A 26,973-nucleotide genomic window follows, 5' to 3' on the forward strand; every position below is an offset into this window, starting at 1 on the left:
GAGGGTATCAGGAATGGGATGGAGATTAACCACCCCACAGAAGTGGAGTAGTAAAAATCTATACTACTATCATGGATCATGATGGCCAAACCCAGAGAGGGAGCCTCAGCCTGGCCCATGCTGGCTGATTGTACCATCTCAGGAGTCGGCTTCCATACTGGTGCTACACAATGATAGAAAGCCACCCAGAACATTTTTGAAAATATTTGAAACTAGGATGGCCGAAGAATTCTGTTACTAGAAGGGACCAAGAATGTCTGCCCTAGAGATACTTAGGTCATAATAGCTGATTCAGAAAAACTTAAAATCTGTCACACAGAAGAATTCTGTTGTCCTCTATGGCTCCAGGGAAAGCACCTAGGATCAGCAGGTTCCACGTCTTAACAATCAGAGATAATGTCACTAAGGTCCTCCATCCAGGGTCAGTGAGAGTTCCTGCCACCCACGTCCCCAGCAGTGTTCATCGGAGGAACACTTGCCAGGAAGGCTAGAGAGGGTTCTGGGATTCTTGTAGGGGCAGGGCCCTGAAGTTCCCTTTTGACGCTGGGGTACAGGAAGCCAGGACTCTTAGAGTTCCTCTCTGTACTCTTGACTGGCAGTATCCTCTTCTCCAAAACCCCTGCCTCATTTGCTCCCCCCACCTCCTCTTCCACCCACGGTGATTCCCACAAGCCAGGGCAGAGACCATGGATGAGAGGTCAGGAAAACAGAACGGGATCTGGAACACAGAGCTCATCAGACATACAAGGGACTTGCGGTCTCCCTGTGAGGTCCGCTTGCCCACGTCCAGGCCTTTGAATGAGAGAAATAAACCACGTGGTGAGATAATGCACGAGGGTCCTTTTGTATCCTAGGGGATAATGAGCCCAACGGAAAGGAGGTGGCAGCAGGCAGTGTGCAGAGGAGAGGCAGGGTGGGGAGGGCGGGGCTGGGGGGCCTGCTTTCTGGAGGGTGTGGAGCTTGCTTATTGACAGCTGTACCTCCCCGCCCCCACCCCAGGGAGAAATTATAGGCCATGTCTGCATCTTATAAGGGAGACAGGGAGGCGTCCCTAGAGAAACCAACTGGTTTCATTTTTAGAGCTCTCGAGTGGTTGTCTCCATCTCAGTAGTGACATTGAACCCTTTTTCCCATTCTCTCTCTCCAGCCAAAGGGGTTTCGACGTTACTACAGCTCCCCCTTGCTCATTCATGAACAGTTTGGATGCATTAAAGAAGTTATGCCCATTGGTGAGTTGAGACCTTGCTGGGTTGAGTTGAGTTGAGCAGCAACATCAAAGCTGATGGCTGCTCTCCTTCCGGGTCCCAGGGCCACAGTACCAGTGCAGGGGTGGCAGGGGGCAGGGCAGAGTGCATCATTTGGTGGCTAACTGGGTTATGGTCGTTTGTTTTGCTGGAGAGGAAACTGAAGGTGGACCAAATTCCCCTGAAGTTTTTTTTCCTTTCCCTGATGAAACTTGAGAGACACCCAGGTCCCAAAGGCTGCTGACATGCTGTGCCAGCTCTCAGCACCATGGCAGAGTAGAAGCAGCGTGAAGCATGGCTTCCCCTAGACCTGGGTCAGAGCCCAGCTCCCCCACTGGCCAGCTGTGAATCTGAACCAGTAACTCAACCTGCTGGACCTTATACACTGAAAACAGCAATGGCTGCTTTTCATAATTTTTTCTATATGAAAATAAACAGAGATACATTATAGACCAATGCTTGGAAGGAACTCAGTGAATATCAGTTATTCTTTAATGAGGACAAATAACGTCTTACAGATATTTCTGGCTTGAATATATTCTTCAGCAGTATCTTTCAGTTTACTTCTATGTTTTCTTTCTTTCTGAAAATTTCTACATTTATGTTTGCCTTTTGGTGGAGGCAGGGGGAGCAAGTTTTAACCTAGAAATTTACAAACTAGAAAGCTTTTAATTAGAAATTCAGGAAGCCTAGTAATGTGACATTCTTTCCGAACACTTGCCTCCTGCTGCCGGCTTTGTGTCACGAGATTTTGTACCTTGGCAAGCAGAGCCTCTCACTAGAGGAAATAAAGCCAGTCTCTGGGAAGAACCTTGGCATTGGAGCCCTGGGGATGGATAACAAAGAGGAGAACCAGCCAGTCAGGGAACGTTCAGGAGCAGAGACAGCTGAGTGCAGTGGAGGGTCCTGGAAAATGGGCACAGTCATGAGGGGGAGGTGCACATCCCCTAAGGATACTCGACCGCAGAAGCCTCACTTCCCCAGGGATCCCCCAGGGGTTTGCGGGTCCATTGTGCAGAACCTGCTTCTGGTGTCGTTAACCCAGGAGGTGTGATCGGTGGTTGGCTGTGTCCCCGACCACGAGGAAACCCTGTCTCAGATGAGCTCTCTCTTCTGTCGCAGCCTGCGGCAATAAGGTGGACCCTGTGTATGAGACCCTCCGCTTCGGCACCTCGCTGGCCCAGAGGACAAAGAAGAGCAGCTCGGGCAGCGGCTCCGAATCGCCTCACAGAACCTCGGTGATTGCCTCCTCCTCCCTCGGGTAGCCCACCGCGGTCCCAGGCAGGGCAGACCTCAAGCACCACAGAGCGCATCAGGAGGGGAGTCGGCGGGAGTCACGCAGCCTCCGAAGAGGGCTCCAAGTGCCTTGGGGCGCTGAAGGTTACCTTTCTGTGGCCGGCCCCCAGAGATCCTCAGAGACCACACTCTTGGCCTCACAACCCTGACTCTCCCCCGTGTACCTCTCCCCCTCCCTGCATTAGACAGTATATCTGCCAACACGTAGAAAGGTTCGACCCAAACAAGGGGCAGAAGCCTGGAATGTCCCAGCTGTGTCCAGTTCTCCTTCCAGCTACATCCCAGTTCAAGAATACAGCTCTTTCTCACCTGTTCTCAGTCCTTTCTCTTTAACGCAAGATCTACCCTTTGATTTCTTTCGCACAAACACTGCCCTCCCCAGAGGCATGGGGTGTTTCCCTCCACGGGACACATCGCCATCCCCCTAGCACCTCTCCCACGCTTAGTAGTATAGTAGTGAAGTCACTCAGTCGTGTCCAACTCTTTGTGATCCCGTAGACTGTAGCCCTCCAGTCTCCTCTGTCCATGGAATTCTCCAGGCAAGAATACTGGACTGAGTTTCCATGCCCTTCTCCAGGGGATCTTCCTCACCCAGGGATTGAATTGCAGGCAGATTCTTTACTACCATCTGAGCCACCAGGGAGGCTCCTTTGTTTGAGCCGACCTAAAAATGAGTGTTCTGTGCATCTCTGTGACCTGGTATCATCATCCTCGCTGGCTGTCCTAACCAGAATTTCTGTGAATGCCCCAAGATGCCACCCAGCTCCGTAGCAGACAGAGGGCGCCTCAGAGATGGGTCTGACCTGCCCACATCAGCAGCAGTGTCCACTCCTGTGGTTCTGAGCTCTGCTACAACTAGCTCAACTAACTAGTTGGTTAGCTAAAAAGCATAGCTTGCTGTATGTCAGTAACCCGTTGGTTCATCATAGTCCTCTTACACTTCCTGGCACTGGTTCCATCAGTAAATATTTCCTGGAGTTTTGTTCTGCGAAGGCATTGTTCTGAGAGCTGTGGGGAGACAAAGACAAATCAAATTGTGCTTAAATATCTGTCACTTCACTCCTTCCCTGGAGCCCAACTTGCCTTGGTGGAAGCAAACAGAAACAATTGATTGCTACTTTAAAATGACTTTGCTTCCTTCCTGCAGGGTCAGTGGTAATGAACTTCAGCCTCTTGCCATTCTGGCAGTGTTGTTATGTCCTGAAGCAAACATATTCCCACGTAGCAAAGGTTTCTTTTCTTCCAAGGCTGTAGAGGCATTTGCTTTACATTGTTGGGAAGTGGCTGCCTGGCTGTTTCTAAATTATTAGGTTTCCTCTCATGTGCTTTCAAACGCTGTAGAATATAAAAAGTTTGATGGCTTTGGGAAAGCCAGCAGAAACCGAATTCAAAAACTTTCTAGGAGTTGGTTAGCTCATTTAGGAATGACCTTCAGTTTTGTGAGATTAAATTAACATCATAATAGCAACTTTTGTTCAGAAACAGTGAGCTTCAGAGAAGGGTCCAAGTGACTTAGAGACCCTGTGACATTTATTTTTTTCTCCTTTCTGATGTGTCATGAAAGGAAGAATGGCTAAAACAAATCTTAAAGCTAAACTGTAGCAAGAAATCAGTCTCAGAAAGGCAGCACTATAGTACTTTAGAGCTGATGAGAAGAGCTAGGAAGGCCAACTCGTTCCTCTCTAGTAAGATGCAAATTGTTTTAAAAGGGTGTGACTCTCCTCTAAGGCCCCCTGAATTCCTCTTTTAGAGAGGTGAGGGCCTTTTCTGGTGGTCCAGAGGTTAGGACTCTGTGCTTCTACTTCAGAGGGTGCAGATTTGATCCTTGGTTGGGGAACTAAGATCCCACATGAAGTGTATTATGGCCAAAAAATAATAAGAAAATAAGCAAAAATAAGCATCTCCCAGTGCTTAGGAGATGAATCTAGAGGATGTTATGCTTAGTGAAATAAGTCAGAGAATGACCAGTACTGTATGATATCACTTATATGTGCAATCTAAAAAATAATACAAATGAATGTATATGCAAAACAGAAACAGACTCACAGATATAAAATCAAATTTATAGTTCCCAAAAGGGAGAGGGACAAATTAGGCCTATGGGATCAACAGATACAAACTATTATAAAGTAGATAAGCAGTTAGGATATACTGTATAGCACAGGGAATTATAACCATTATCTTGAAACAACCTTTAATGGAGTATAATCTGCAAAAAATACTGAAGTTTTATGTTGTACACCTGAAACTAACATAATATTGTAGATCAACTCTATTTTAAAAAAGGCATGGACTCTGGAGACAATGCCAGAGGTCTAACCCCAGCTCTACCACTTAGGAACTCTGAGACCTCGAGTTGAGTTCTCTCTGGGCTTCAGGTTCCTATCTGAAAAATAGGTCTACCATAGAATTATTGTGAAGCATAAATGAGATGATTCATATAAAGTACTTAAAAACAGTACGTGATAGGTGATTGGTTATAATTAACTATTTAGAGTGCTGCTTTATTATTGTTGTTGTTATTTCTGTAACCTAAATAGTGACTATGAAAAAAAAAGTGAAAATGTTAGTCGCCCAGTCATGTCCAACTCTTTGTGACCCCATGGACTCTAGCCTGCCAGGCTCCTCTGTCCAAGGAATTCTCCAGGTGAGAATACTGGAGTGAGTAACCATTTCCTCCTCCAGGGGATCTTCCCGACGCAGGAATCAAACCCAGGTCTCCCACATTGCAGGCAGATTCTTTACCGTCTGAGCCACCACAGAAGCCCCATAATGACTATAACTCTTCCTATACATAAGAAAGGGCAGAATAAGTATTGATATTACTGAAACAATTACTTTTTGCAGGAATGGAAACAGCCTTTAACTCATACCTAAGTAATGCAACCCTCAAAAGTGCATCTTGTTCTCCAGAATTAATGTTTGGCACTCACCTAGAAAGAGTTCTACTGAACATTTTAAGTAACAGGATGTGGGCAGGAATTCTGATTTCTCTCTGTCTTCTCTTCCCGGGAAGCAGCCTAATTGTGGCCAGGGCATATAGGCACTCATTCACCTGTCACTGAGCACCTTTCTTGTGCCAGCCCCTGAGCCTGCCCCGGACACCAGGAGGGAGGGACAGTGCCCAAGAGGGAGTACACAGCCTCTCTGAAGTTAGCCAAACAGACAAGAGAGCAATAATGAGATGCTTAAGACAGTATCTTGCAAATTCCACCTTAGTTCTTCTACTGGTATCATAGTCTCTGCTCACTCAGTCACTGAAATGACATTGCTTATTCGCTGCTGTTCCCTCTTTTCAAGACTTCAGATCTCGTGGAGGTTCCTGAAGAGGGTGACGGGCCAGGAGATGGGTATGACCTGCGGAAGCGGAGCAACAGTGGTAAGTCGGGGCGTGGGGATCAGGCACCGCCGCCCAGTGCAAACGGGAATCTCATCCATCATCCAGGTCAGCAGGCAGGCTCACATGACTCCCAGGCCCCTCTCTTTCTCACCTCTGGAATTCAGACTGGACGGTGTTTGATAATATAGAGGGGAACGGATAAATTTTGGTGGATTTCAGGAATTCAGTTATAACATTCCCTGAGCTCTGGCTCCTGAGTTCTCATGCTGTAAAGACATGGAGGTCCCTCCAGACCTTTTTGTTAACATGTCACTTCCCCCACTGACCTATACTGGATGAACAGAGCATCCCAGAGAGAAAACATCTTGTGACATGCCTGCTCAAGTGAGGGGTGGTGCTGAGGAGTGTGGGCCTCCCCTGGGCTCCTCCCCAGCAGAGATAACTTAAGATTCAAAAACTGATCTGCATAATCAAGACAGATATTCCTTATTAATATCATTTAGTTTTCTAATAACATAAGCCCTTTTTAAAATAATTCCTAGTTCAGTTCAGTTCAGTTCAGTCGCTCAGTCGTGTCCAACTCTTTGCGACCCCATGAATTGCAGCACACCAGGCCTCTCTGTCCATCACCAACTCCCAGAGTCTACCCAAACCCATGTCTATCGAGTCAGTGATGCCATCCAACCATCTCATCCTCTGTTGTTCCCTTCTCCTCCTGCCCCCAATCCTACCCAGCATTAGGGTCTTTTCCAATAATTCCTAGAGTACTTGTTAAATACTAACTACATGCTACCACTTGCTAACAGTGAGAAAGAATCTCCTCTTAGCTTGAAGAAACATAAGCAGCACCTAATACTTGAATCTTGATGAGCCTCTTTGATGTCAACAACTACTGAACTTACTCTCGTTTATCAAAAAAAAAAAAAAAATTATGAAGTGTTTACTACCACCAGCAAAACTACATATGTCACAGAGCTGTCCTCAGGTCACTCATAACCCAGCAATGTTGCAGGCCCTGACCTGTGTTGTTACCTTGGGCTGAATGCCTTCTCCTGGCAGAAGTTACCCCTCACGGCTCTAATCCCCATGTGGGAAGCACCTGAGAATGCTGCCTTGGACAGATTTTCCACTTGCCTAGTTGTCCCTGCCTTTTCCAGACTGGAAGCAGAACTTCCACATCAAATACCCTGTAGCTGCGTTGTCAGCAGCTGTCATACAATGAGGTACCATTTCCACTTCTTTGGCTCTAGGAATTCACTCATGTCTCTTCTCCAGTTAGGACTGTGCCTCTGTGATCCCCATGACCCTCCTTCCTAAATAACTGTCAGCATCCATCAGGGCCCCTCCCCTTGCCAAGCCTGCACACAGCTGCTAAAGCACGCCGCTAGAGTAAGAAGCCTTTGACATCACATGGGATCCATGCAGATATCCAGGGAGCACTTAGCAGTGCCATGAGGGAGACAGATCAGAGAGTGCCAGCTGCCGGGGCCCTCGAGGCAGAGCCATAACCCTGCATGCACCCAGCCCAGGTCTGTCCAGCATTGCAGATCCAGCACCTGAATTTGGGCCAGCAGCCCTGGAGTTCATAAGTATCTTAGGAGCAAACTCACCAGACGCTGGAGTATAAGCCAGAGCTGCATCTCAGTGCTTCAGGTCTGGTCAGCTGTTCTTCCCCTGAATCTGATTCTGCCCGTCTCCTGCCCCTGACAGCAGGCTCCTCTGGTGGCTTGAGCCACAGTAAAGAATCTGCCTACAATGCAAGAGACCCGGGTTCAATCCCTGGGTTGGGAAGATCCCCTGGAGAAGGAAATGGCAACCCACTCCAGTATTCTTGCCTGGAGAATCCCATGGACAGAGGAGCCTGGCGGGCTACAGTCCACGGGGCCGCAAAGAGTCAGACACGACTGAGCGACTTACACCTGCCGCAGACGCTTTTCACCAAACCACGGGTGGCCGCTCATCCCTAACTGCGCTGGACGTATTTGGTCCTGGGCCCCTGCCTGCTCTGACAGTGAAGGCTGGGCTTCACTTAGTGATCATGTGGCCTTCAAGAGACCTCGCCTCTCTCACCTCTAAAATGACGATGCGAATGACACCAAATCCATAGAGCCTCGTGATCTTTCAATGAGATAATGAATGTAAATACTACCCATTCACTGATGACTCTGAAGCTTCATTCCTAGCATTAGGCCTCTTGGCTGTCTCTGATGCCTGTAGCCTACTGGACATGGCCATATGAATGGAGGACAGGCATCTTCAAGCTAACGCACCCAAGCGGACTCTTGAGTCCCTCACTTGCCTCCCCGCCCACCCACCCACTGAAATTGGCTCTTCTTCGTCACTCCTACTCACTTGTAGGAATGTCATTCTGCTAGATTATCAGGCCAAGGCTTTTGGCATCATCCTTGATACCTCTTCTCCCACCTCTTGTCCAGTCTGTTGGCAGATTTTATCTGCTAGTCTTCAGAATCACACCCAGCGTGTGCCCACCGCTTCCCTCTCTGCCTCCACCAGCCTGATCCAGGTTGATGGAGGCTGTCAGCCATTCCTCAGTAGATGAGGTCTCTATTTGCCCTGGGGATTTCTTTACTCAAAAAGTGGTCTTCTAGGGACTTCCCTGATAGTCCAGTCAATGCAGAGGACATGGGTTCAATCCCTGGTCCAGGAAGATCCCACATGCCATGGAGCAACTAAGCCCACGTGCCACAACCACTGAGCTCGTGTTCTAGAGCCCATGTGCCGCAGCTACTGTAGCCCGTGCTCTCTAGGGCCCACACACTGCAACAAGAGAAGCCACAGCAGTGAGGAGCCCATGCACAAAACTGAAGAGGAGCCCCCGCTTGTACAACTAGAGAAAGCCTGCGTACAGCAGCAAAGACAGCACAACCATAATTTTTTTTTTTTTAAGGGGGTCTTCTTAGAGTTTTAAATTATGAACAGCCGTATTTGAGGATCCTCACTATGAAGCACAATTGCTATTATTGAAGTCATCATAAGGTCATAGAGTGTCAAAGATACAGTCTGGAGCCTCACTACTTCACGTGTGTCCCATGGACCAGCAACCTGGGCAGAACTTGAGATCCCATGAGAAATGCAGACTCTCAGGCTGCCCCAGCCCTGCAAAATCAGAATTTGCAGATGAATCTGTGGTTCACATTTTTGTTAACATTTGAGAAGTGGGATTAGAGACCATTTAGTCCAACACCCTCTCCTCCAACATACACACACCGGGATACATAAGACATACACACACAACAAATAGTGGATAAATTAAGGAAATTGAGACCCCGAGGAATACACTCAAGAACACAAGTTGATTATCTGCTGTCTTTTTTTCACGTTAAGGGGCATTTTCACAGTCTTAGTCAAAGAAATCTGTTGAAAGAACTTAGCAAACGGTAAATCTCTAAAACGCTTTAGAGATCTATTAAATATTCCTTTGATCAGCAGTAGCTTTCTTCACATGCCCTCTTAGAAGCGAGGGTGAGTAATTATGCAGCAGTTTGCTTCAAAACATGTTTCTCTGATTTGGATTTAATGCTGTGTCTGTGCAGTTTGAGAAACAACACAGAGAAAACTCCTTGCTTACATAGAGTCCAAGTTCCCGCTCATCTCCTCACAGTTTTGCAAGGAGAGCTTCCAGCTCTATATTGCCTGTTTCACGTGGGTTCTGAAAAGGGCACACAGGTATTATTTCTGACAGCCAGGTGTTGTGTCAAAATTCTTGAGGAATATTTCCAAGGCCACCTCAGAAGAAGTACAATTCATACTCATGTCTTTACTGATAAAAATACAGTCTCTGCTTTCTCTCTTATATTATGAATCTCTTGGGCAGGTCTGAGGATTTCTAGTTGTTGTTTTCAACATCATTCCTTGGTGCCTCAGAAATTGACAGGGGCAGAATTATTGGTCTTCACTTTTGCATTAACTGCCGAATCTCCCCTGGAAGCAAGGTCATAAGCAAAGGGTGAAGCATCTATCTAACACATAGCCTCAAGATGAGAAAAAGTCAAGGAGAAATTGACAGAACTATTAGGAAATTGGCATTGCACTTCATAATCAGAGATTTTAACACACCTCTTGGTCATTGGCAAATCAGTTAGACAAAGAGATTCAGTATAGACACGGAGGATCTGAGGACATACTTGACGATCCTAACCTAATTAACTTTAAAAGGACACTCCAAAAGAATGAATATATTAATATACTTACAAGGTGGCTTCCCAGGCAGCGCTAGTAGTAAAGAACCCACCTGTCAATGTAGGAGACATAAGAGACATGGGTTTGATCCCTGGGTCAGGAAGATCCCCTGGAGGAGGACATGGCAACACACTCCAATATTCTTGCCTAGAGAATCCCATGGACAGAGGAGCCTACAGGCTACCGTCCATAGGGTTGCAAAATGTCGGACATGGCTAAAGCAAATTGGCACAGCACACATACATATATATGTATCCTAAATCCCTTGGCTGTACACCTGAGACTAACACAACATTATAAACCAACTGTACTTCAATTAAAATTAATAAAAAGTTAAAATTAAAAAGGACACTTCATCTAACAAATGAGAAATTCACATTCTTTTTAAGAACACATAGAACTATTGCTTACCTACTGGACTATAGTGCAAGCTTCATAAATTTCACAGAATTAATATGATATAGAACACACCTTTCTAACTACAGTGCAAACAAGATAGAAACGAACATCCAAATTATAACCAGGAAAGCGCACACTTTAGGAAATTAAAGACATACTTTTTAAAACTAAATAATAATGAAAACACTACCGGACTTCCCTAGTGGTCCAGTGGTTAAGAATCTGCCTGCCAATGCAGGAGACACAGGTTTGATCCCTGGTCTGGGAAGATCCCATATGCTGTGGAGCAACTAAGCCCACGAGCCAAAACTACTGAGCCCAAGCTCTAGATCCCTTGAGCTCCAACTACTGAGCCCACGCACCACAAAACACTGGCGCCTGCGTGCCTTAGAGGCATGGCTCCACAAAAAGACAAGCCATTGCTACGAGAAACCTGTGAACCGCAGCTAGAGATTAGCCCACAACCATAAATAAATAATTTTTAAGAACACATACCTATCGCAATTTGTGGGATGCAGCTAAAATTGTGCCTGGAGCATTTAGCTCTAAAATTATTCCACTAAAAAATAAAAGCTGAAAAGTAATAATCTAAGCATCATATTCAAGAAGTCGGTAAAAAAGAATTAAAAAAAAAAAGAAGTCAGTAAAAGGAAAAAGATTAGATAAGGAAGGCAGTAATATAGACAAGGAATTATTATGTGAGACAGGTAGATCAGTAAATTCTGAAAACAGTTCTTTAAAAAAGTAGAATTTACAATTGATAATTTTAAGAGTAAGAGAGAAAGATGAAGCAAAAGTAATAATTTTAAAAGGAGGAATGTCAACAAAGGTTGACAGGAAAGCGTCTTATGACCAACTTCACACCAGTAGATTTAAAACTTCAAATGGACGGCTGCCAAGAAAGTTATCAATGACCAAAGTATGAATCAAGAGGAAATAGAGAACTTGACTTGGCTTCCAATTATGATAGAAACAGAATCAATATTTTAAGTTTTTTCACAACAAAAATGCCAGGCACAGACAACTTTATAAGTAAACTTGACCAAACATGTAAGGAAGATAAAATTTCCAGATTAGCTAAGCTCTTTCAGGACAACAGAAAGTGCCAGCCAGCAGCATTCTGTAACTTAGTTTATGGGGCTGGTATAATACTGACCTCAAAACCAAAGGAAGACAGCATGAGAAAGAAAATCGCTGGCTCATCCCCCTCTTGAATATGAGTGCAGAAATCTGAAACAAAATCACCTCAGTGCACTAAATCCAGTAATGTAACTTTAGAAAGGCAGTGCATAATTACCACGTTGAATTTATTCCAGGGATGCAAGGTGAGTCAGTAAGCTAATAATGTAACTTGTACACGACCAGGTTAAAGCTGAAAATCCACATCATCTGCTCATTGGAGACATGGGCCTCCCAGGACTGCGAAGTAAAACAGAAAGACACAATATAGAAAAGGAAGAGAAGAAAGCTTTAGGGGGACTAGCAAAAACTGAAGGTTGATTTTGCATCTGTAACATTAGAAAACGTACCTGCAGAATTAACACAGATTTTGTATGTTTCCATGGATGAAATCAACAGCCAAATTATTTTTCATAAAATGAATTTAAAGTACCTGACATAAAAAAGTGTCTGATACATTTTTTTGGTAAAATGTATACCTTTTCCCTCAAATCAACGTCTTAGAAATAGCCAGAAAGAATGGGTTTTTTAAAAAATCATTTTTGCAGTGTTCCAGTTCTGCTGTAACCATTTGACTGAAAACACATTTGGAGTCACTTCAAATAATGTTCAGCATAGTTCAAAAAATGATACACATTGTTGTGATGGCTAATGGCTAGTCAATGAAAAGCTGAAATAATTTGAAATTACAAAAGAGTAAAATCAAACTGAATATTGCACATGCATCTTATGTAGTCTCAATTTTAGTTTCAATCAATAATTTTCTAAGAAGATGGTCTTGTTATGTTTCCATTCAACTATTCAATATTCTTTTAAAAAGTATTGCTGGTGTCTACTCTTTTTAAACCAGGAAGTTGCATAGCCAAATATTCAGGCAGACAAGGTCTGTAAGCGTCGGCCCTTCATTTTCCTCCAAAGCGGAGCTCCTTCCATGACTGCATATTGACTTCCTAGGGATAATGGAACTGCATCCATGGCTCTGGAACCATAAACCATGGACAATAGATGTTTACTGAGCATTGGTACATTTACAGGGGCTCTTGTTCGGAAGTGTGTTTCCTTCATCACAGCTACTGAGTCCATTTGAAGGACAGTGGAGATCGTCAGGGCTAACTGAAAAAGGGTACAGAGCCTTCTGTGATGTGTTTCTCTTCCTCTGCTGGTTTCCATGACCCTCTGAAGGAGACCCAAAGGGAAGACTAAAACAGCAATGTATTATTTTTTATTATCAAAGCTTCTACAAGGTAGATTAATTTCAACACTATGGGCCCTATCATATAGACTTGGAAACATGTGCTACCTTTTATTTTTATTTAAGAAAGATACATAATGTTGGTCTCCAGGGTAGATGGTTGAACTAGCTAAGGCAGAGCCAGCCCCCCAATACCCATCAACCCATCAGGGACCTCCCACAGCTGTGTGTGTGGACAGTGACAACTCCTGCCCATCTAAAGAAGCCTTTTACTTCATCAAAGGCCACAGAGTGGCTGCTAAAATGCAAAAGGTAGAGAATTATGTATTTTAAGAACACATTAAATGAGAAACCACTGTTTAATTTTTTTCTCAATAATAGCCCCCAATGCGTTGCCCATAAGAGATCGAGGAAGAATTTTGAAGTTTAAAACCTTAATCTGCAAGTAGAATACAGAGATATCAGCAAACTAGCATGAAGATATTGAATAGAGATCAAAGAATCTGGTATTTAGAAAAGCGTATTCAAAGACAGTTAAGTTGTGCCCTACCTCACCTCCCCTACCATCCCCTTAACAAACGGTTGGATGCATTTAACAGAGATGAATGACACGGTTTCTGCCCCTGAGAAGAGTTCTGCCAGATGAGACCAAGCCGTGCAGGAGGGCCTGTGCTGGCCTGGAGGGGTGGGCGAGGGTGTGGGTGTGCAGACGGCGTGGCGCGGACCCCTGCAAGGGGCACAGAGGGCAACAGATGGAACATGACCCGCGAGCTGGCTCGCTGGGGATGAGGAAGGGCGGGGAGAGACTGAAACTGTGGTGCAGGGAATAAACAAAGCTACGTCTTTCAAGCGTGTTTCCAAAATGCGGTGACTGGACTCACAAAACTCCTACTTTTCCTGGTCTCTTTCAGTGTTCACGTATCCAGAAAATGGCACTGACGATTTCAGAGAGCAAGCAAAGACCATAAACCCCCAGGTATTTATGGACATCTCAGAAGACAGGCCAGACAGGGTCCTTAGATTATTCTGTAGGCCACACCCCAAGTGGGTCATGAAATCAATTTAGTGGGGCCCAGACTAGCATTTTTAGAGAATAATGTACCATAGCATATGGCAGCTCTGAGCAAAACAAACATCAGTGTATCCAGGGTACAAAGGATAAATATTGTACTGTGTGCTTTTGTTTCTGTTATGTATGTTACATACAAGTTGATATGTGCTCTGCAGTATGTAAATTATATATTACGACTATATTTCATAGTACATAAGTATTATATTTTATGTTAATTTACATATATAATTAGGATGGACTAATACTGCATAAAGTACTTAAGCTTTGGGTAGCAAAGTGAGTCACAGATAAAAAGAAGATAGTTATGTGCAGCTTTTGTTTACGTTTTCTAAATATGGCATCTATTCATTATATCATTATATATTTAAATGTACAGTTATACATTGTATATCTGCATGCATATAAAATGATACAATATAAATATTACATGTTGTATAATTTTAATTTATCATGTATATTATAAAGCAGAAACATTTATATAGCTATAACATTTGTGTAGTTAATAATAACAGCTTACATTTATATAATACCTGTAAAACTCTTATATAGTTTACAAATTAGGGACACAGTAAAATCAACCTCACAGGGCTGTTGTTAGCTTTGCATATGCTAATCCATGTACCATCATGCCTCTCACTCAGCAAGCTATCAAAAAATAGTAGCTTTTATTATCATTATTGCAGTTTCATAGTCAGTGGATGGTGATACTGTAACAAATCAAATCAGTCTCAGGCCAACATCTTTGGTTTTTCCACAGCATGAGTGAACTTATTTCTGGATGAATACACCCAGATCCCTTTGATATACTAGACACAAAATTGTCCATTTTAGGGAATAGAAGTTGTTTACTACTCTCCAACTGTCTCCTGTCTATAGAGAGAATATTGTCTTGCTTGGACTCAAGTCTGTATCACCTTTCATGAACAACTAGATCAAAGAAAAAAAGTGATTTGAAGAAAATTGTAGTATTTCTGACAAAAAGTTCCACATAAATATTGTCAAATAGTTTGTAATGAAATCAAACTCAGCTAGGAAGTTAAAAATAAACCTATGTTTGAAACAAAATAATAGTGGTTAGATATTTTAACACAAAAGATCCATACACTGGAATTACATTAACTTCTCCATTTCCTGTCTTCTTTCTTCACTGCATTTCTTCCTCCTTCTTTCTCTCATTTTCCTTTTATTTTTCTCTTTCAGGGACCTCTTTCCAAAGACCCATTACAGATGAACACCTATGTTGCCTTGTACAAATTTGTACCACAAGAGAGTGAAGATTTGGAAATGAGGTAAAAATATTTTTAAAGGAAGAAGAAGAATGAAAGATTTACAGTCAGTAGTGATGTATGTGAAAGAAAATAATTCAATTTGTGCTGCCTCCAAGTGCCTTAGACCGGTGATTCTCAAATGTTGGTTGGTGTGGGGCTGGTTAGTGCAGATTGCTGGCCCTTATTCTGGAAGTTTCTGACTCAGCATGATTCAGCGCGTCTTGGGTGGGGCTTGATAATCCGAGTTTCTAACTGGTCTGCAGGTGGTGCTGATGCTGCTGGCCCAGGGACCACACTTTGAGAAGCGTGCTTAGTACATCATCAGTAGAGCTGCTACTGGGGGTTTTCATGAAGCTTGAGCATCAGATGCACTTGGCATCCTGTGGGGTCTAATAGGGAACCAAAAATGTACTTGCTGCCCAAATTAACATTGACTGACAAATCAAGCTAAAACTCTGTTTATCCCTGCCAGAGGCTGGCAGCTCCCCCTGGCTCGCACCTAGAGGTTCTTCTGTTTCAGGAACCATCCCACCTCATGGTCACTGAAACAGACACAGGTGAGCCTCAGGGCTCTCATGAGATCTGAACCTTTCTCTGGACCACAGTCTCATGTTTCAGGGGTAGTGTGGCTGGAGTCAGTACTGTGTTCACATCCTCCTTGCTGTGTGATTTTAAGCAATGTACAAACATCGTGTTTCCCTGGTTTCCTTACTGATAAAAGGGTAATAATGACCTTTTCTCCTTAAGGCATTTGTGAGGATGAAATGCATAAGGTTCATAAAGCATATAGCACTGTAGCAGTAGACACTCAGGAACTGGCTGTCAGTACAGTCTTTGTAACGTCGCGTTCCCCAAGTTGTCCCAAAGGAAAGACCTCACTCCTTCCCTCTATTCAGGACCCAAGCCACAAGCACTCTCAGGACAAGGACTTGGTGTTTTCCGGCCCTGGAGCAGGATACGAGGGGCTGCTTTTGCAGCCACATGGGCCCTTAGAGATGGATTCTTTCCTCTTCTGAAAAGCATGGAGAGAAAAGCTAGCACAGAAAACCATTTATATGTCAGAGCATTAGGAAAACAGCCTCCGTTTTACAGTGGACTCCACTGTCTAAGTGCTGTGTCACTGGTACCCCTGCAGAAGGCTCTGGAACGCCTTGTCTCCACTCCGGAGCTCTCTGAGCTTTCCCACATCTCGTGTGTGCTAAGTTGCTTCAGTTGTGTCTGACTCTTTGGGACCCTAGGGACCATAGCCCACCAAGCTCCTCTGTCCATGGGATTCTCCAGGCAAGAATGCTGGAGTGAGTTGCCATTCCCTTCTCCAGGGGTCTTCCCCAACCCAGGGATCGAACTCACCTCTCTGACATCTCCTGCATTGGCAGGCAGATTCTTTATCACTAGCACCACCTGGGAAGTCCTTTTCACATCTCAGGTCTGTCCATTTCCCTGGTGTGATCTCTCTGGCTTTTGCCTGAACATGGTTCCTCCTCAATAAAATTAGCCTTCTCCTCTTCCACTTTCCCCAAAGTCCCTGAAGAGAAAAGAACTATCAAAAGCCTCCATCCAGACCCTGTTTCCTGGTCCCATTTGCCACTAGGGTCAACCTGGATCACTCAGCTACCCTTCCTGATACAACGCCCAGTGATCCTGCATAGCAGATGTGGGTGTCCTGCCAAAGTCACACTCAAGGTCAGCTTTCATTGTTCATCTGTGGTGTGCTTCCAGCTGATTCTCAGGCTTTTCCTGGGCAGAGTTCAGGCTTGGTTCCTGGCTCCTTAGATTCATTCAGACAGTTAGGTTCTTGTACATCTGAATTTTCTCCACCTTTGAAGAAGACTCACCATGCTGAACTCACTGGCTGGAGTTGTAAATGTTATCTAAACAGCCTGGTTAGGTGCAGCAGAATGAGAGGGTGTTTGTCAGGTGAAGCCCCGTTCTATCAAGATACAGCAAACCCTGCCAGTCAGCACCTACCTAGGATTCATTACTGGTGTGGTCCGTTGCCCTCAACTGACAGTCCACGTTGACTATCTGCTGATGAAGACAAGGAGGACCTATATTTACTTTGCAATGAACAGTATATTGGGTTCTTCTTGAGACTATCATTTGAGTGTCTAGAATTTAAAATTTAACAACACCCCATCGTGCAGGTGCCACAGCTTTATCTTAGAAAATTGTTGTGAACTTATTAGATGGAAATAATAGCTCCAGAGAAATCTGACTGAGGAGTGAAGTCTTAACTGCCTAGTGGTGATTGTAAGTTTTTGTGCTTATTTTAGTCAGTGTCAGGCCATTAAAAGTCAAGTTGTCTGGTCACGAATCAAATGTTTATACTCTGCTTCAAGGCAAACAGGACTATTCATTTCCAGGAATGAAATGTCTGCATTGCATAGACTGCAAGATTGGAGTGATAAATCATACTTAACTTTTTTTTTCTTTGCAAAGAGGTTGTAGGTTCCCATTTTAGAAGCCAAGCTCTGATTTAGAATGTGTAAGACAATGCTTTGGGGTTTTAGTATCATTCCTTGAATGAACTAGGGCTTTGTGAATTACCTTTTTCTCCTTAAACCATGAGGTAGTAAAAACCCTTTTAACAAAACTCTATTTTCATCCACCTTCCTTCTGACCCAGGGGGCATGCTGGAGATTATCCTCAGGAAAGAAAACAAAGGATACAAGAGTGGAGGGAATGTTGAGGGTGTGAGCTTGAGGACAAAGGAGGTCTAACTGGCAAAGCCAACAGTCACAAATCAGAGCAGATGGCCCATCACTTCAGCCGGAGTTTGCTATATATCTGCTCAATAAGAAGAAAGCTTTTTCTGCCAACAGCCAACAGTCCAGACCTCTCTCCAAACCTCCAGATTCTCCTCCATGCCTACCCCAGGAGTGCCTGGCACCCAGGACCTCTGTCCTCCCCCCCCACAAACCTGTCCCCAGGGTGAATGATGTCACCATCTGCCCAGGCCTCAAGCCGGCCACCTGAGGTTTTCTTTTACCCCATGCCCAAAACTCATTCAACGTTCAATTCCTACTGGTTCTCTTTGCCTCAGATCTGCTTTATCCAGCCCCACCTTCACCTCTCCCTGGATTGCTGTGGGATCCACCTGGTCTCTGTATCTAGTCTTACACCACGCCCACCCCCGTTCCTTTCTTCCCACTTACTTTGGGTGGAAAGGATGCTGCAAAGACAGCCCATTGTCCTGGGATTGTTGTAGCCACACGTTCTGGGAAACAAACTCACTCAGAAGGACAATGCAGGTAGTGGAGTGCAGTTTATTACACCGGTGGGCCCAAGGCAGAGTCTTCTCTTAGCCAAGGACCCCGACCAGCATTTGTGAAAATCTTTTATACCCCATGTGTATGTGTCCGAACTCACCACCCCAAATTCCTTGAGACTTACATAAACTAGGAAGGGTAAATACAATCACAATAATCCCATCATTCATGTGTTATGTGTTCAAACAGTTAAACAATTGGCCAATAATCAATAAGCCCAGGGTTACACTCCGATAGGTACAGAAAAATGTATGGCCTGTCCGGAGACAGGGATGATTAGTGTATGTTTTCTCTTAGGCGATGAGTAACCTGGATACGATCTTCAAGGTTCCCCTGTCTGGAGGGGATCTTATCCTTCTATTGTCGTTTCCATAGGCACTAAGCACCGAGTTTAGAGTCCATTGGAGAGGTGGCCGAGCATGATCATCATGAACAGGCCTAAGATGGAGTCCAGGCCCTATGAATTCCCTTTTCAGGATCTTCTAAACTTTGGAGTCAAACAGAATGGATTCATGTCCCTGCTCCTCTATTTTCTGACATTAGGGCATCTTGCTTAACTTTCTGAAGCTCTGTCTTCTCATCTTGAAAGTAGAGATAATAAGGCCTGCCCTTGTAGGATGGTGGTGGTTGAGTTGCTAAATTATGTCCAAATCTTTCCGACCCCATGGACTGTAGCCCACCAGGCTCCTCTGTCCATGGGATTCTCCAAGCAAGAATACTGGCTGCTGCTGCTGCTACATCGCATCAGTCGTGTCCAACTCTGTGCGACCCCAGAGACGGCAGCCCACCATGCTCCTCTGTCCCTGGGATTCTCCAGCCAAGGATACTGGAGTGGGTTGCCATGCCCTTCTCCAGGGGATCTTCCTGACCCAGGAATTGAACCCAGGTCTCCTGCATTGCAGACAGATTCTTTACCGACTGAGCTATGAGGGAAGCCCTTGTAGGATGGCTGTCATTAAATAAACTAACATTGTAGGAGTTTAACAATGTTAATTCCAGTCAGTTCTGTTCATACTCCAGAGGTAGATGCTTCCTTTGCAAACATAAAAAGTGAGGGAGAAAGAGAATGACATACAACATGGATTCACTGAATATTTAACAATAAAAAGTGTGGGCATCATTTGACCTGGATTTAAGCTCTAGCCAAGCTGCTCACTAGCTGTGTGACCCCCATGAAGCCGGAGAAGGTTCCACAAGCCATCCGAGCTTCTGCTTTTATAACACACTCGTGAAGAAGAGAATCACTGTGCCTGCCCTAGGTCTGCTCATAACACACAAGTATGTTTAAAACTCTCTAATGCCCTCCCACTTCCCTTGGGTCTAGACCAGAATATTTACAGAGACCTCATGGCTTCTCTCACCCTGGTGACTTCTCTGCTTTTCTGGCACCACTGTTCCCCTCACCTCTCTGCTCCATCATTTGTTCCCCAAAAGGACCATGCTTCTCTTGTGGCTCAGCTGGTAAAGAATCTGCCTGCAATGTGGGAGACCTGGGTTCGATCCCTAGATTGGGAAGATCCCCTGGAGAATGGAAAGGCTACCCACTCCAGTATTCTGGCCTGGAGAATTTGATGGACTCTATAATCCACGGGGTCTCAAAGAGTCGGACACTAGTGAGCGACTTTCACTTTCACTCTCAACTCTTGCCAAAGAAATTTTCTTCCTGCCCTCTGTTCCTCCCACCCTTCTGCTCACCATGACCACCATCACACACACACACACACACACACACACACACACACACACACACACACACACACACACCCTCTTCCACTGACTGTTATGCACCCAGTAGATCTCAACTCTTCCTTGGTGCAACCTGGGTGAGATCCTCTATGATATACTTTCATGACACCGTGTTTCTTTCTTCAAAGCACTTATCTCATTTTGTGTTTATATATTTCTGGGATTGTTTGGTTAACTTATCTCTCCCTTGTAAAGCCCATGAGAACAAATCTGTATTTGTTAAATAACCCTGTGTCCATGGAGTATAGGCCAGTTCTTGAGACTTAGTAGATGCTTAATAAATATTTCATGAATGAATGAATGAGTATTGTGGAGATTAAATGAATGAACTAGTGTTGTCCCTGGCATGTACGATTAGTGGGCAAATAGAGTCCATGATAATAGAATGGAAATGATAAAGGAGGAAGCTAACCTAGCTCAGAGTGGTTTACCAGGACCTGTTTCCTGAATGAGATGGGCCTTGAACTCAGGATGAATATGATTTGTTGAGAAGAAATTGTAGAAAAAGAGACCAACAGTAGCCCGTAGTCATAATCACAAAGAACAAAGAGTTGAAGACAATGTGGAAGAAGCCCTGCTAAGCCAAACACAGTTTGGGCATGGTAGGGTGAGCCTCAGGGAGAAGGAGTATAGGCCTCTGCCTCCTTATTCCTAGAGCAGTGCCTGCCCCTCTCAGAATTGCTGTGGTCCCATCGTTAGTCTCCACACACTTCCTGAAGGCAGAGGCTTTGCACAGTCAGCTTTGCTACACTTTCACTGCAAACTTCCTTCATAAATTCATCTACTGTTACCTCCCCAAAACTCTAGAGCTCATGGAAACCATGATAATCTTCCCACCATCATGGGCAGAGAGTAGGGGAGAGCAAGGGTGCAGGGAAAAAAGGAGCAGTGTCTGGGGGTCACATAGACCTGAGTCCACCTTCCAGCTCTGACACATCCAACTGCATCAATTTGAGCAAACTGTTTAAACTCTTGCAGCCTCCATTTTCTCCTTCCTAGGGAGACTGAGCAATGAGATAATGAGATGAGATTTCGTGCCCAGTACAAAGTGAGGTGTATAGTATATTTACATACCATCTCTTCATCATTTGCATCGTTTCACAATACATTTTATTTTCCTGGTCTTCTGATCAATTACTTTAAAGATATCTAGTATATATATCTTTATAAATATATAGTTCAACACTCTGTCTTATCTTTGAGCACATCCAAGGAGACTTTATCTAATTAGTCTGGTGATGAGGCTGTGACACCCTGTCTCTTACCTTCTGAGTAGGTTTTGTGGTTGCTGACATGACACGCTCCAGGTATGGAGTTTCACCACTGATACACGAGGTGTGATACCATCATGCAAGGGCTCTCCAAGCTGCCCTTGCTGATAATTTGAGGTCTGATAACTTCAACAAGCCACCCGGGTTCCTCTGTCTGAGTGTAATGAGCTTGCATAGAGATAACCTCTGTCATTAAGGGTCTTAGACAGTCTCCACCAAATACCCTTACTGTGTAGTTTTTTGAAAGTCCTGAAAATTACACTTATGGAATGCCAGCTTAATTAATAAGCAAAGCTTTTTAAAATGCTGCTTGAAATACAAACTGGAGAACCCCATTATAATCAGGACTGGCATCATGATCATCCTAGACTTTCTCATAAATTCACAAAAGCCGTGTGTCCGTCATTCTCCTGGCCATGTACGTGACTGTGTGACACACTCAATATGCACATACATCCCTACACACTCACAGTCAGATACACACAAACTCACACACACACACATTCAGACACGCACACTCAAATACACATGCATTTATACACACACATATTAGCAAAAGCTTGATAACCCATGCTTAGCCTTTTGATGAAAGTAAATCCTGCTGTCCATATTTACAATGTAACCTGTCTCATTGAAAGTCTGCAAAATTTTCTTGGAACTATCACTTATTAATTCACATTGATGCATATTTTTAAAATCTGTAAGAATAACTTCAGTGGCTTGGCCAAGTTGACATATTATTTAAATAGTCAGCATATATAAATAACTCTGAGTAAGCATGAACCCCTAAAACATTCGTAGGGACTCTGAAATAAAAGATCAAGCATAAACAAAAAACTCAAGGGTTCACATACATATTTAAGTGACCATGTATGTCTATTCCAAAGAATCCATTTTGGTTTTCCGCATCTAAATCATTTTCATTTTTGTTAGTTCTCCTCAAACAGATTTATATGATAATGGCCATGTTTCATAAGCGGTGAAGAGGAGAGGAAAAATTCCTATGAGCCAAAAGAGGGAATGAGGAAACTGCTGTTTGAATATTATTAAATTTTGAGAGAGATGAAAATTAATTGCCACTCAATCTGTTTGTGTCAGAAAACCTAAATTTGGGGGCCGTAAAAGAAAAACATATCTTCTTTTGTAACTCCAAATTAGATCCCTGATTTAGAGTCTTGAATTGCCAGACTCTTTCTTGGAAGCCGTGAGTCCCAGATTTTTCCGTGTGTGAGTCTGAACAAAACCAGGCAACCAGTTGTCCCATTAGCTAATATTCACAAAAACCTCTGGAGATGGGATGGCCTGAATTCACTTCTTCGTGATTTATTGAAAGCACCACTTGAAATAACATCAAAAGGGGACTTTCACCCTTGTGCAGCTATCTCCAGGATCTGTTTCATCTGCCACCGCCCATCTCATGGTGAATGATATGTACTCTTGCAGTGTGCACAGTTCACAGGCCCTGCTATCCAAGAGCTCCCATTGCCATCAGGCTGCAGGCCCTCGACAAGAAAGTCCCTTCAATACGAGGTCTTGTGGGCAGGAAGGTAGTTCCAGAGGCTGGTGCTGCACCTCAGGGAGATGCTGAAACATCAACTGGAACGAATCAGGTCTTCTGACCACATCATCCCACTGCAGAATAGAACTGCGATCTAAAACTTAGAAGGAAGAGAGGAAGGAAGCTAATATTTAGGAAGCATATACTGTGTATCAAGGGCTTCCCTGGTGGCTCAGATGGTAAAGAATCTGCCTGCAATGCAGGAGTCCTGGGTTCAATCCCTGGGTGGGGAAGATCTCCTGGAGAAAGGAATGGCAACTCACTCCAGTATTCTTGCCTGGAGAATTCCATGGACAGAGGAGACTAGCGGGCTACAGCCCATGGGGTACAAAGAGTCGGACACAACGGAGCGACTAACACTTGCACTGTGCATCAAGTTATTTACACTACATCATTTCATTAAAAAAAAAAAAGAAGAAGGCATTGAAGCAGCCTTGGGAAGCCAGGGAAGATTTTGCAAGGAGATGGCATCACAGCCCAGCCAAGACTTGCAGAAAGAGTGTACATGAGTACCTGTACGGCTTGAATAGTGAGCAGTCATTCTATCTTCCACTGAGGAAAGGGTAACGGAAGAATAGTTCAACTATAAAAACAAGTGGTGCCAGATGCAAGCTGATTGCAAATCCCATTACAAAAGAAGTGGTGGAAATTCACTGCAGGAGCATATTTAGATTCTTATATTCATCCCAGTCTTCATTCTGGAAAGACTATCTTAAAATTCAGTAAAGCTTAGCAAATGGACACTTAGCTGTTTAGTTCATATTCCAAGGAGACAATTTATGGTCTTTTACCCTTTTGAGGAGAGGGAGAGAGAAGCAAGTCCAGGAACCCACAGGTGGAAGTGGAGGCTTGGAGCTGTTACCTGGGGAGGCAGACTCTTCATCCACTCACCTTTCTTCTACCCCAGGCTTTCCATCCTACACTGACGTGGTAGGTTTCCTCTCTGATAAGGATGACAATTTATATTAGCAGATTCAGATAATGCGTTGATTTTGCCCATTTTGGCCACTCCCGTTACTCCTTATAAATCTACTTGGATTGTTATGGGATTATAGAGTGGGGTTCATGAAACGTCACTCTTGGTCAAGGATAATTTTTAAAAATTAAAATTATTACTGTTATACAAATATAAAATGAATACATGTCAGAATTTTAATTTGAATCATTAATGAATGAGAGAACCAGTACACTTTTGCATCTGATTCAAAGGAAAATTCACACAGCACCCATATGTAGGCAATTAGGAGTGCTGATGTGAACTTACGAATAGGTGCAAAAGTAGATAATATTCACAGGGTAGTAATTGACTACTTTCTGCCAGACACAGTTCAGTAACATTTCTCGGGGTAGGGTTCATTTGCATTGTTGCAGAGATGTGCAGTAGCCCAAAGACACTGAAAGGGGGAGGTGACCAAGGAGGGTGCGGCAGACAGCGCACCAGATCAGTCATGAGTTTTGCCCATTTCAAAGGCTTCCAAATTGTCCCTGACAGCCCTTGCATTCTCTCAACTGATCTGTGAGCTGGTTCAAGCCAGCAGTATTTTTCAAAGGAGAGAGTGATGGTGAGGATGGTTAAACCACGTGTTACAATCCGTATGAATCTCCAGGAGAACATTATTAAAATAGAGACCCCTGTGTTACACCCACACTGGAGACTCAATTCTCAGTTGGAAATCTGTATGCTTAAGTATTCCCTTAGACTCTGGTAGTCTGCCAGGTTTGAGAACAACTGTGACTTAACTGACTTCTCCTGAGATGAACATGGGTCAGCGGCCGACCCAAAACCGGGATACAGGTTTCTGTCCTCAGCCAGTGCTCAGTACACTGGTCAGCACTGGGGCTTTGGCCTGTGGTTTATTTGGTAACGTCCTTCGCTTTGTAAGGTTTTATAAATCCTCCATAAAATAAGAAAAGGAGAGCCCCCGAGACAGTGTTAGACAAAATAAGACTTGGTGTCTCGTTTCCATTCGCTAAGTACATTACTGCTTAGCAAATGCATCAACTTAATTAAAACTAAATGTAATTCTAACGCACCAATTTGATTTAAAAATAATCTTCACGGTCACCAGGACATCAAAATGCAATTAAGGGCTATTTGAGGAAAGTCTCTGATGCATATTACGCTCTGACGCTGTGCTATGTCAAGAAGCCCAGATCTTCCCGAATATCACTAATGTGTTTAGCAGCCTCTCTCTCACTCAAATGCCTTTTTCAATTAGGTTCTGGAGAGCATGATCTGTGACAGTTCAGGAACATTTACCAAATCTCATCCAAATGGCCCTTTAGCTGAATGCTTTCCCTCTGAGCTGGTCTCTGGACTTGAGAAGGCGCAGGCAAGTCTTCTGGACGCCAAGCTTAAGAGAAAATCACACTGCAGAGTTCAGGAGCTCCTTGTTCCCTAACAATATGCTAAGATTTTAAAGGCTCCAGACAGGATAATGGAAATCAAGAAAAGGATCTAGGGGAAAATTCAGCAATAGATCTGAAACTAATGGAGCAGTTTGGCTGCCTCCTTTTCTGTTCCCCTTGAGGCTTCTCTGGTGGCTCAGATGGTAAAGAAACCACCTGCAATGCAGGAGATGTGGGTTCGATCCCTGGCTTGGGACGATCCCCTCGAGATGGAGATGGAAACCCACTCCAGTATTTTTGTCTAGAGAATCCCATGGACAGAGGACCCTGGTGGGCTATGGTCCACAGGGTCACAAAGAGTCAGACATGACTGAGAGACTTAGCATGCACAAGCTTCTTTAAGTATTTGGGAGCCAGATGAGTTCATCTTCCACAGACTGTATAGTCCACGGGGTTACAAAGAGTCGGACACAACTAAGCGACTTTCACTTTCACTTTCTTTTGAGTTCATCTCCAAGACTTGGAAATACAGAGTTAAATTATAAAGTCTATATATAATGGATCAAGTCACCTAAAATAAAGAAAATAGCTGAGAGACCAGAGCAGGACTTTCTACTAACAGAGTGTGATAACACAAAATAAGAAAGAATTATTTCATGGAAAGGGCTCCAGTCAACACAGAGGCGTAAAACAGCTGTAGGCAGAGAGTCACACCCTGGCAGTGTCCATCCTAGGAACAACCCAAGGAAGGAGAATTTTAAGCCTTAGGCCTCCATTCTACCAAGATCCACGGCAAGGCTCTGCCTCAGGAGAGCAGGTGGGCAGAATGTTGACCTAGCTCTTTGATGGCAGCACCTAGCACTCTGACGCCACAGGAAGGGGAAGAGGACTAAGCTGAGAACGGGTTAGAAGAGAACCCACAGTTGGGAGCGAAGTGTGTGCTGTGGCCGCACAGGACCAGCGACTGGGGAGTCGGGCTAACAGCAGCTAGGGCTGCAGCGGCAGCTTACATTTGGTCAGCAGCTGGGTTAGTGAGGTTTCCCAGGCTCCCCACGGGTTAGCTAATTCGAGTAATGTCCCAGGCTCCAGTCACACAGGCTGTCCTGAGCTGTCCGGAACCTGCGCCAGGGCAGTTAAGGATGAGGCTGCTACATAGTACCCCAGAGCATTCAAGCTCCAAAAGGGAGGTGGTGTGGGTTGTTAATTTAATCAGTTGTCTAAGAGGAACTGACCAGTCCCTAGACAGAGTTTTAAAGTGGGTCAAGGCATTTTTTTAATAAATTAAAAATATTATATTACACAGAATGATTTTATCTAACATGCCTGCTCAGATCAACTGCCCAGAGCCCAAAGTGGGAAAGGATGCTGAGATTGCTGGGAGGTGCCAGGCAGAGGCAAGAGGGCAGCAGAAGCCCCACAAGCCACACATGTACCGACCCAGATATTAGAGAGTTGTTGTCTTGGGTTCAAGTACCACCCTAAAGCAAGATCCTTCCCAAAATGGAAAGGCACATTAGCTGTCTCTGCCTCATGATTAGAGTATTTAAGTCGTATCAGTAGGAATCACTCATTCTTTATGCATCCTGTTTA

The 26,973-nt window shown here is 44.2% G+C and overlaps 1 protein-coding gene across 9 annotated transcripts in view; it reads left to right on the forward strand.

The window, feature by feature from the left end:
- The window catches only part of STAC (SH3 and cysteine rich domain), a 335,857-nt gene that overhangs the window by 292,007 nt on the left and 16,877 nt on the right, over positions 1-26,973 (forward strand). For 8 of the 9 annotated variants that reach the window (XR_014064607.1, XR_014064605.1, XR_014064608.1 and 5 more), the window contains 5 exons: positions 1,148-1,229; positions 2,367-2,482; positions 5,841-5,919; positions 13,762-13,826; positions 15,123-15,211. Coding sequence is in view for 6 of the 9 variants with exons in the window: in XM_081527334.1 (XP_081383460.1) it covers positions 1,148-1,229; positions 2,367-2,482; positions 5,841-5,919; positions 13,762-13,826; positions 15,123-15,211 (431 nt within the window). In the remaining 3 variants the exon portion in view is untranslated. The remainder of the gene's footprint in view (positions 1-1,147; positions 1,230-2,366; positions 2,483-5,840; positions 5,920-13,761; positions 13,827-15,122; positions 15,212-26,973) is intronic. The other variant, XM_081527337.1, reaches the window with a different exon arrangement.

The sequence above is a fragment of the Giraffa tippelskirchi genome, chromosome 9, assembly GCF_054371585.1.
Source record: "Giraffa tippelskirchi isolate mGirTip1 chromosome 9, T2T-mGirTip1v1.2.pri, whole genome shotgun sequence".
Lineage (NCBI taxonomy): Eukaryota > Metazoa > Chordata > Mammalia > Artiodactyla > Giraffidae > Giraffa > Giraffa tippelskirchi.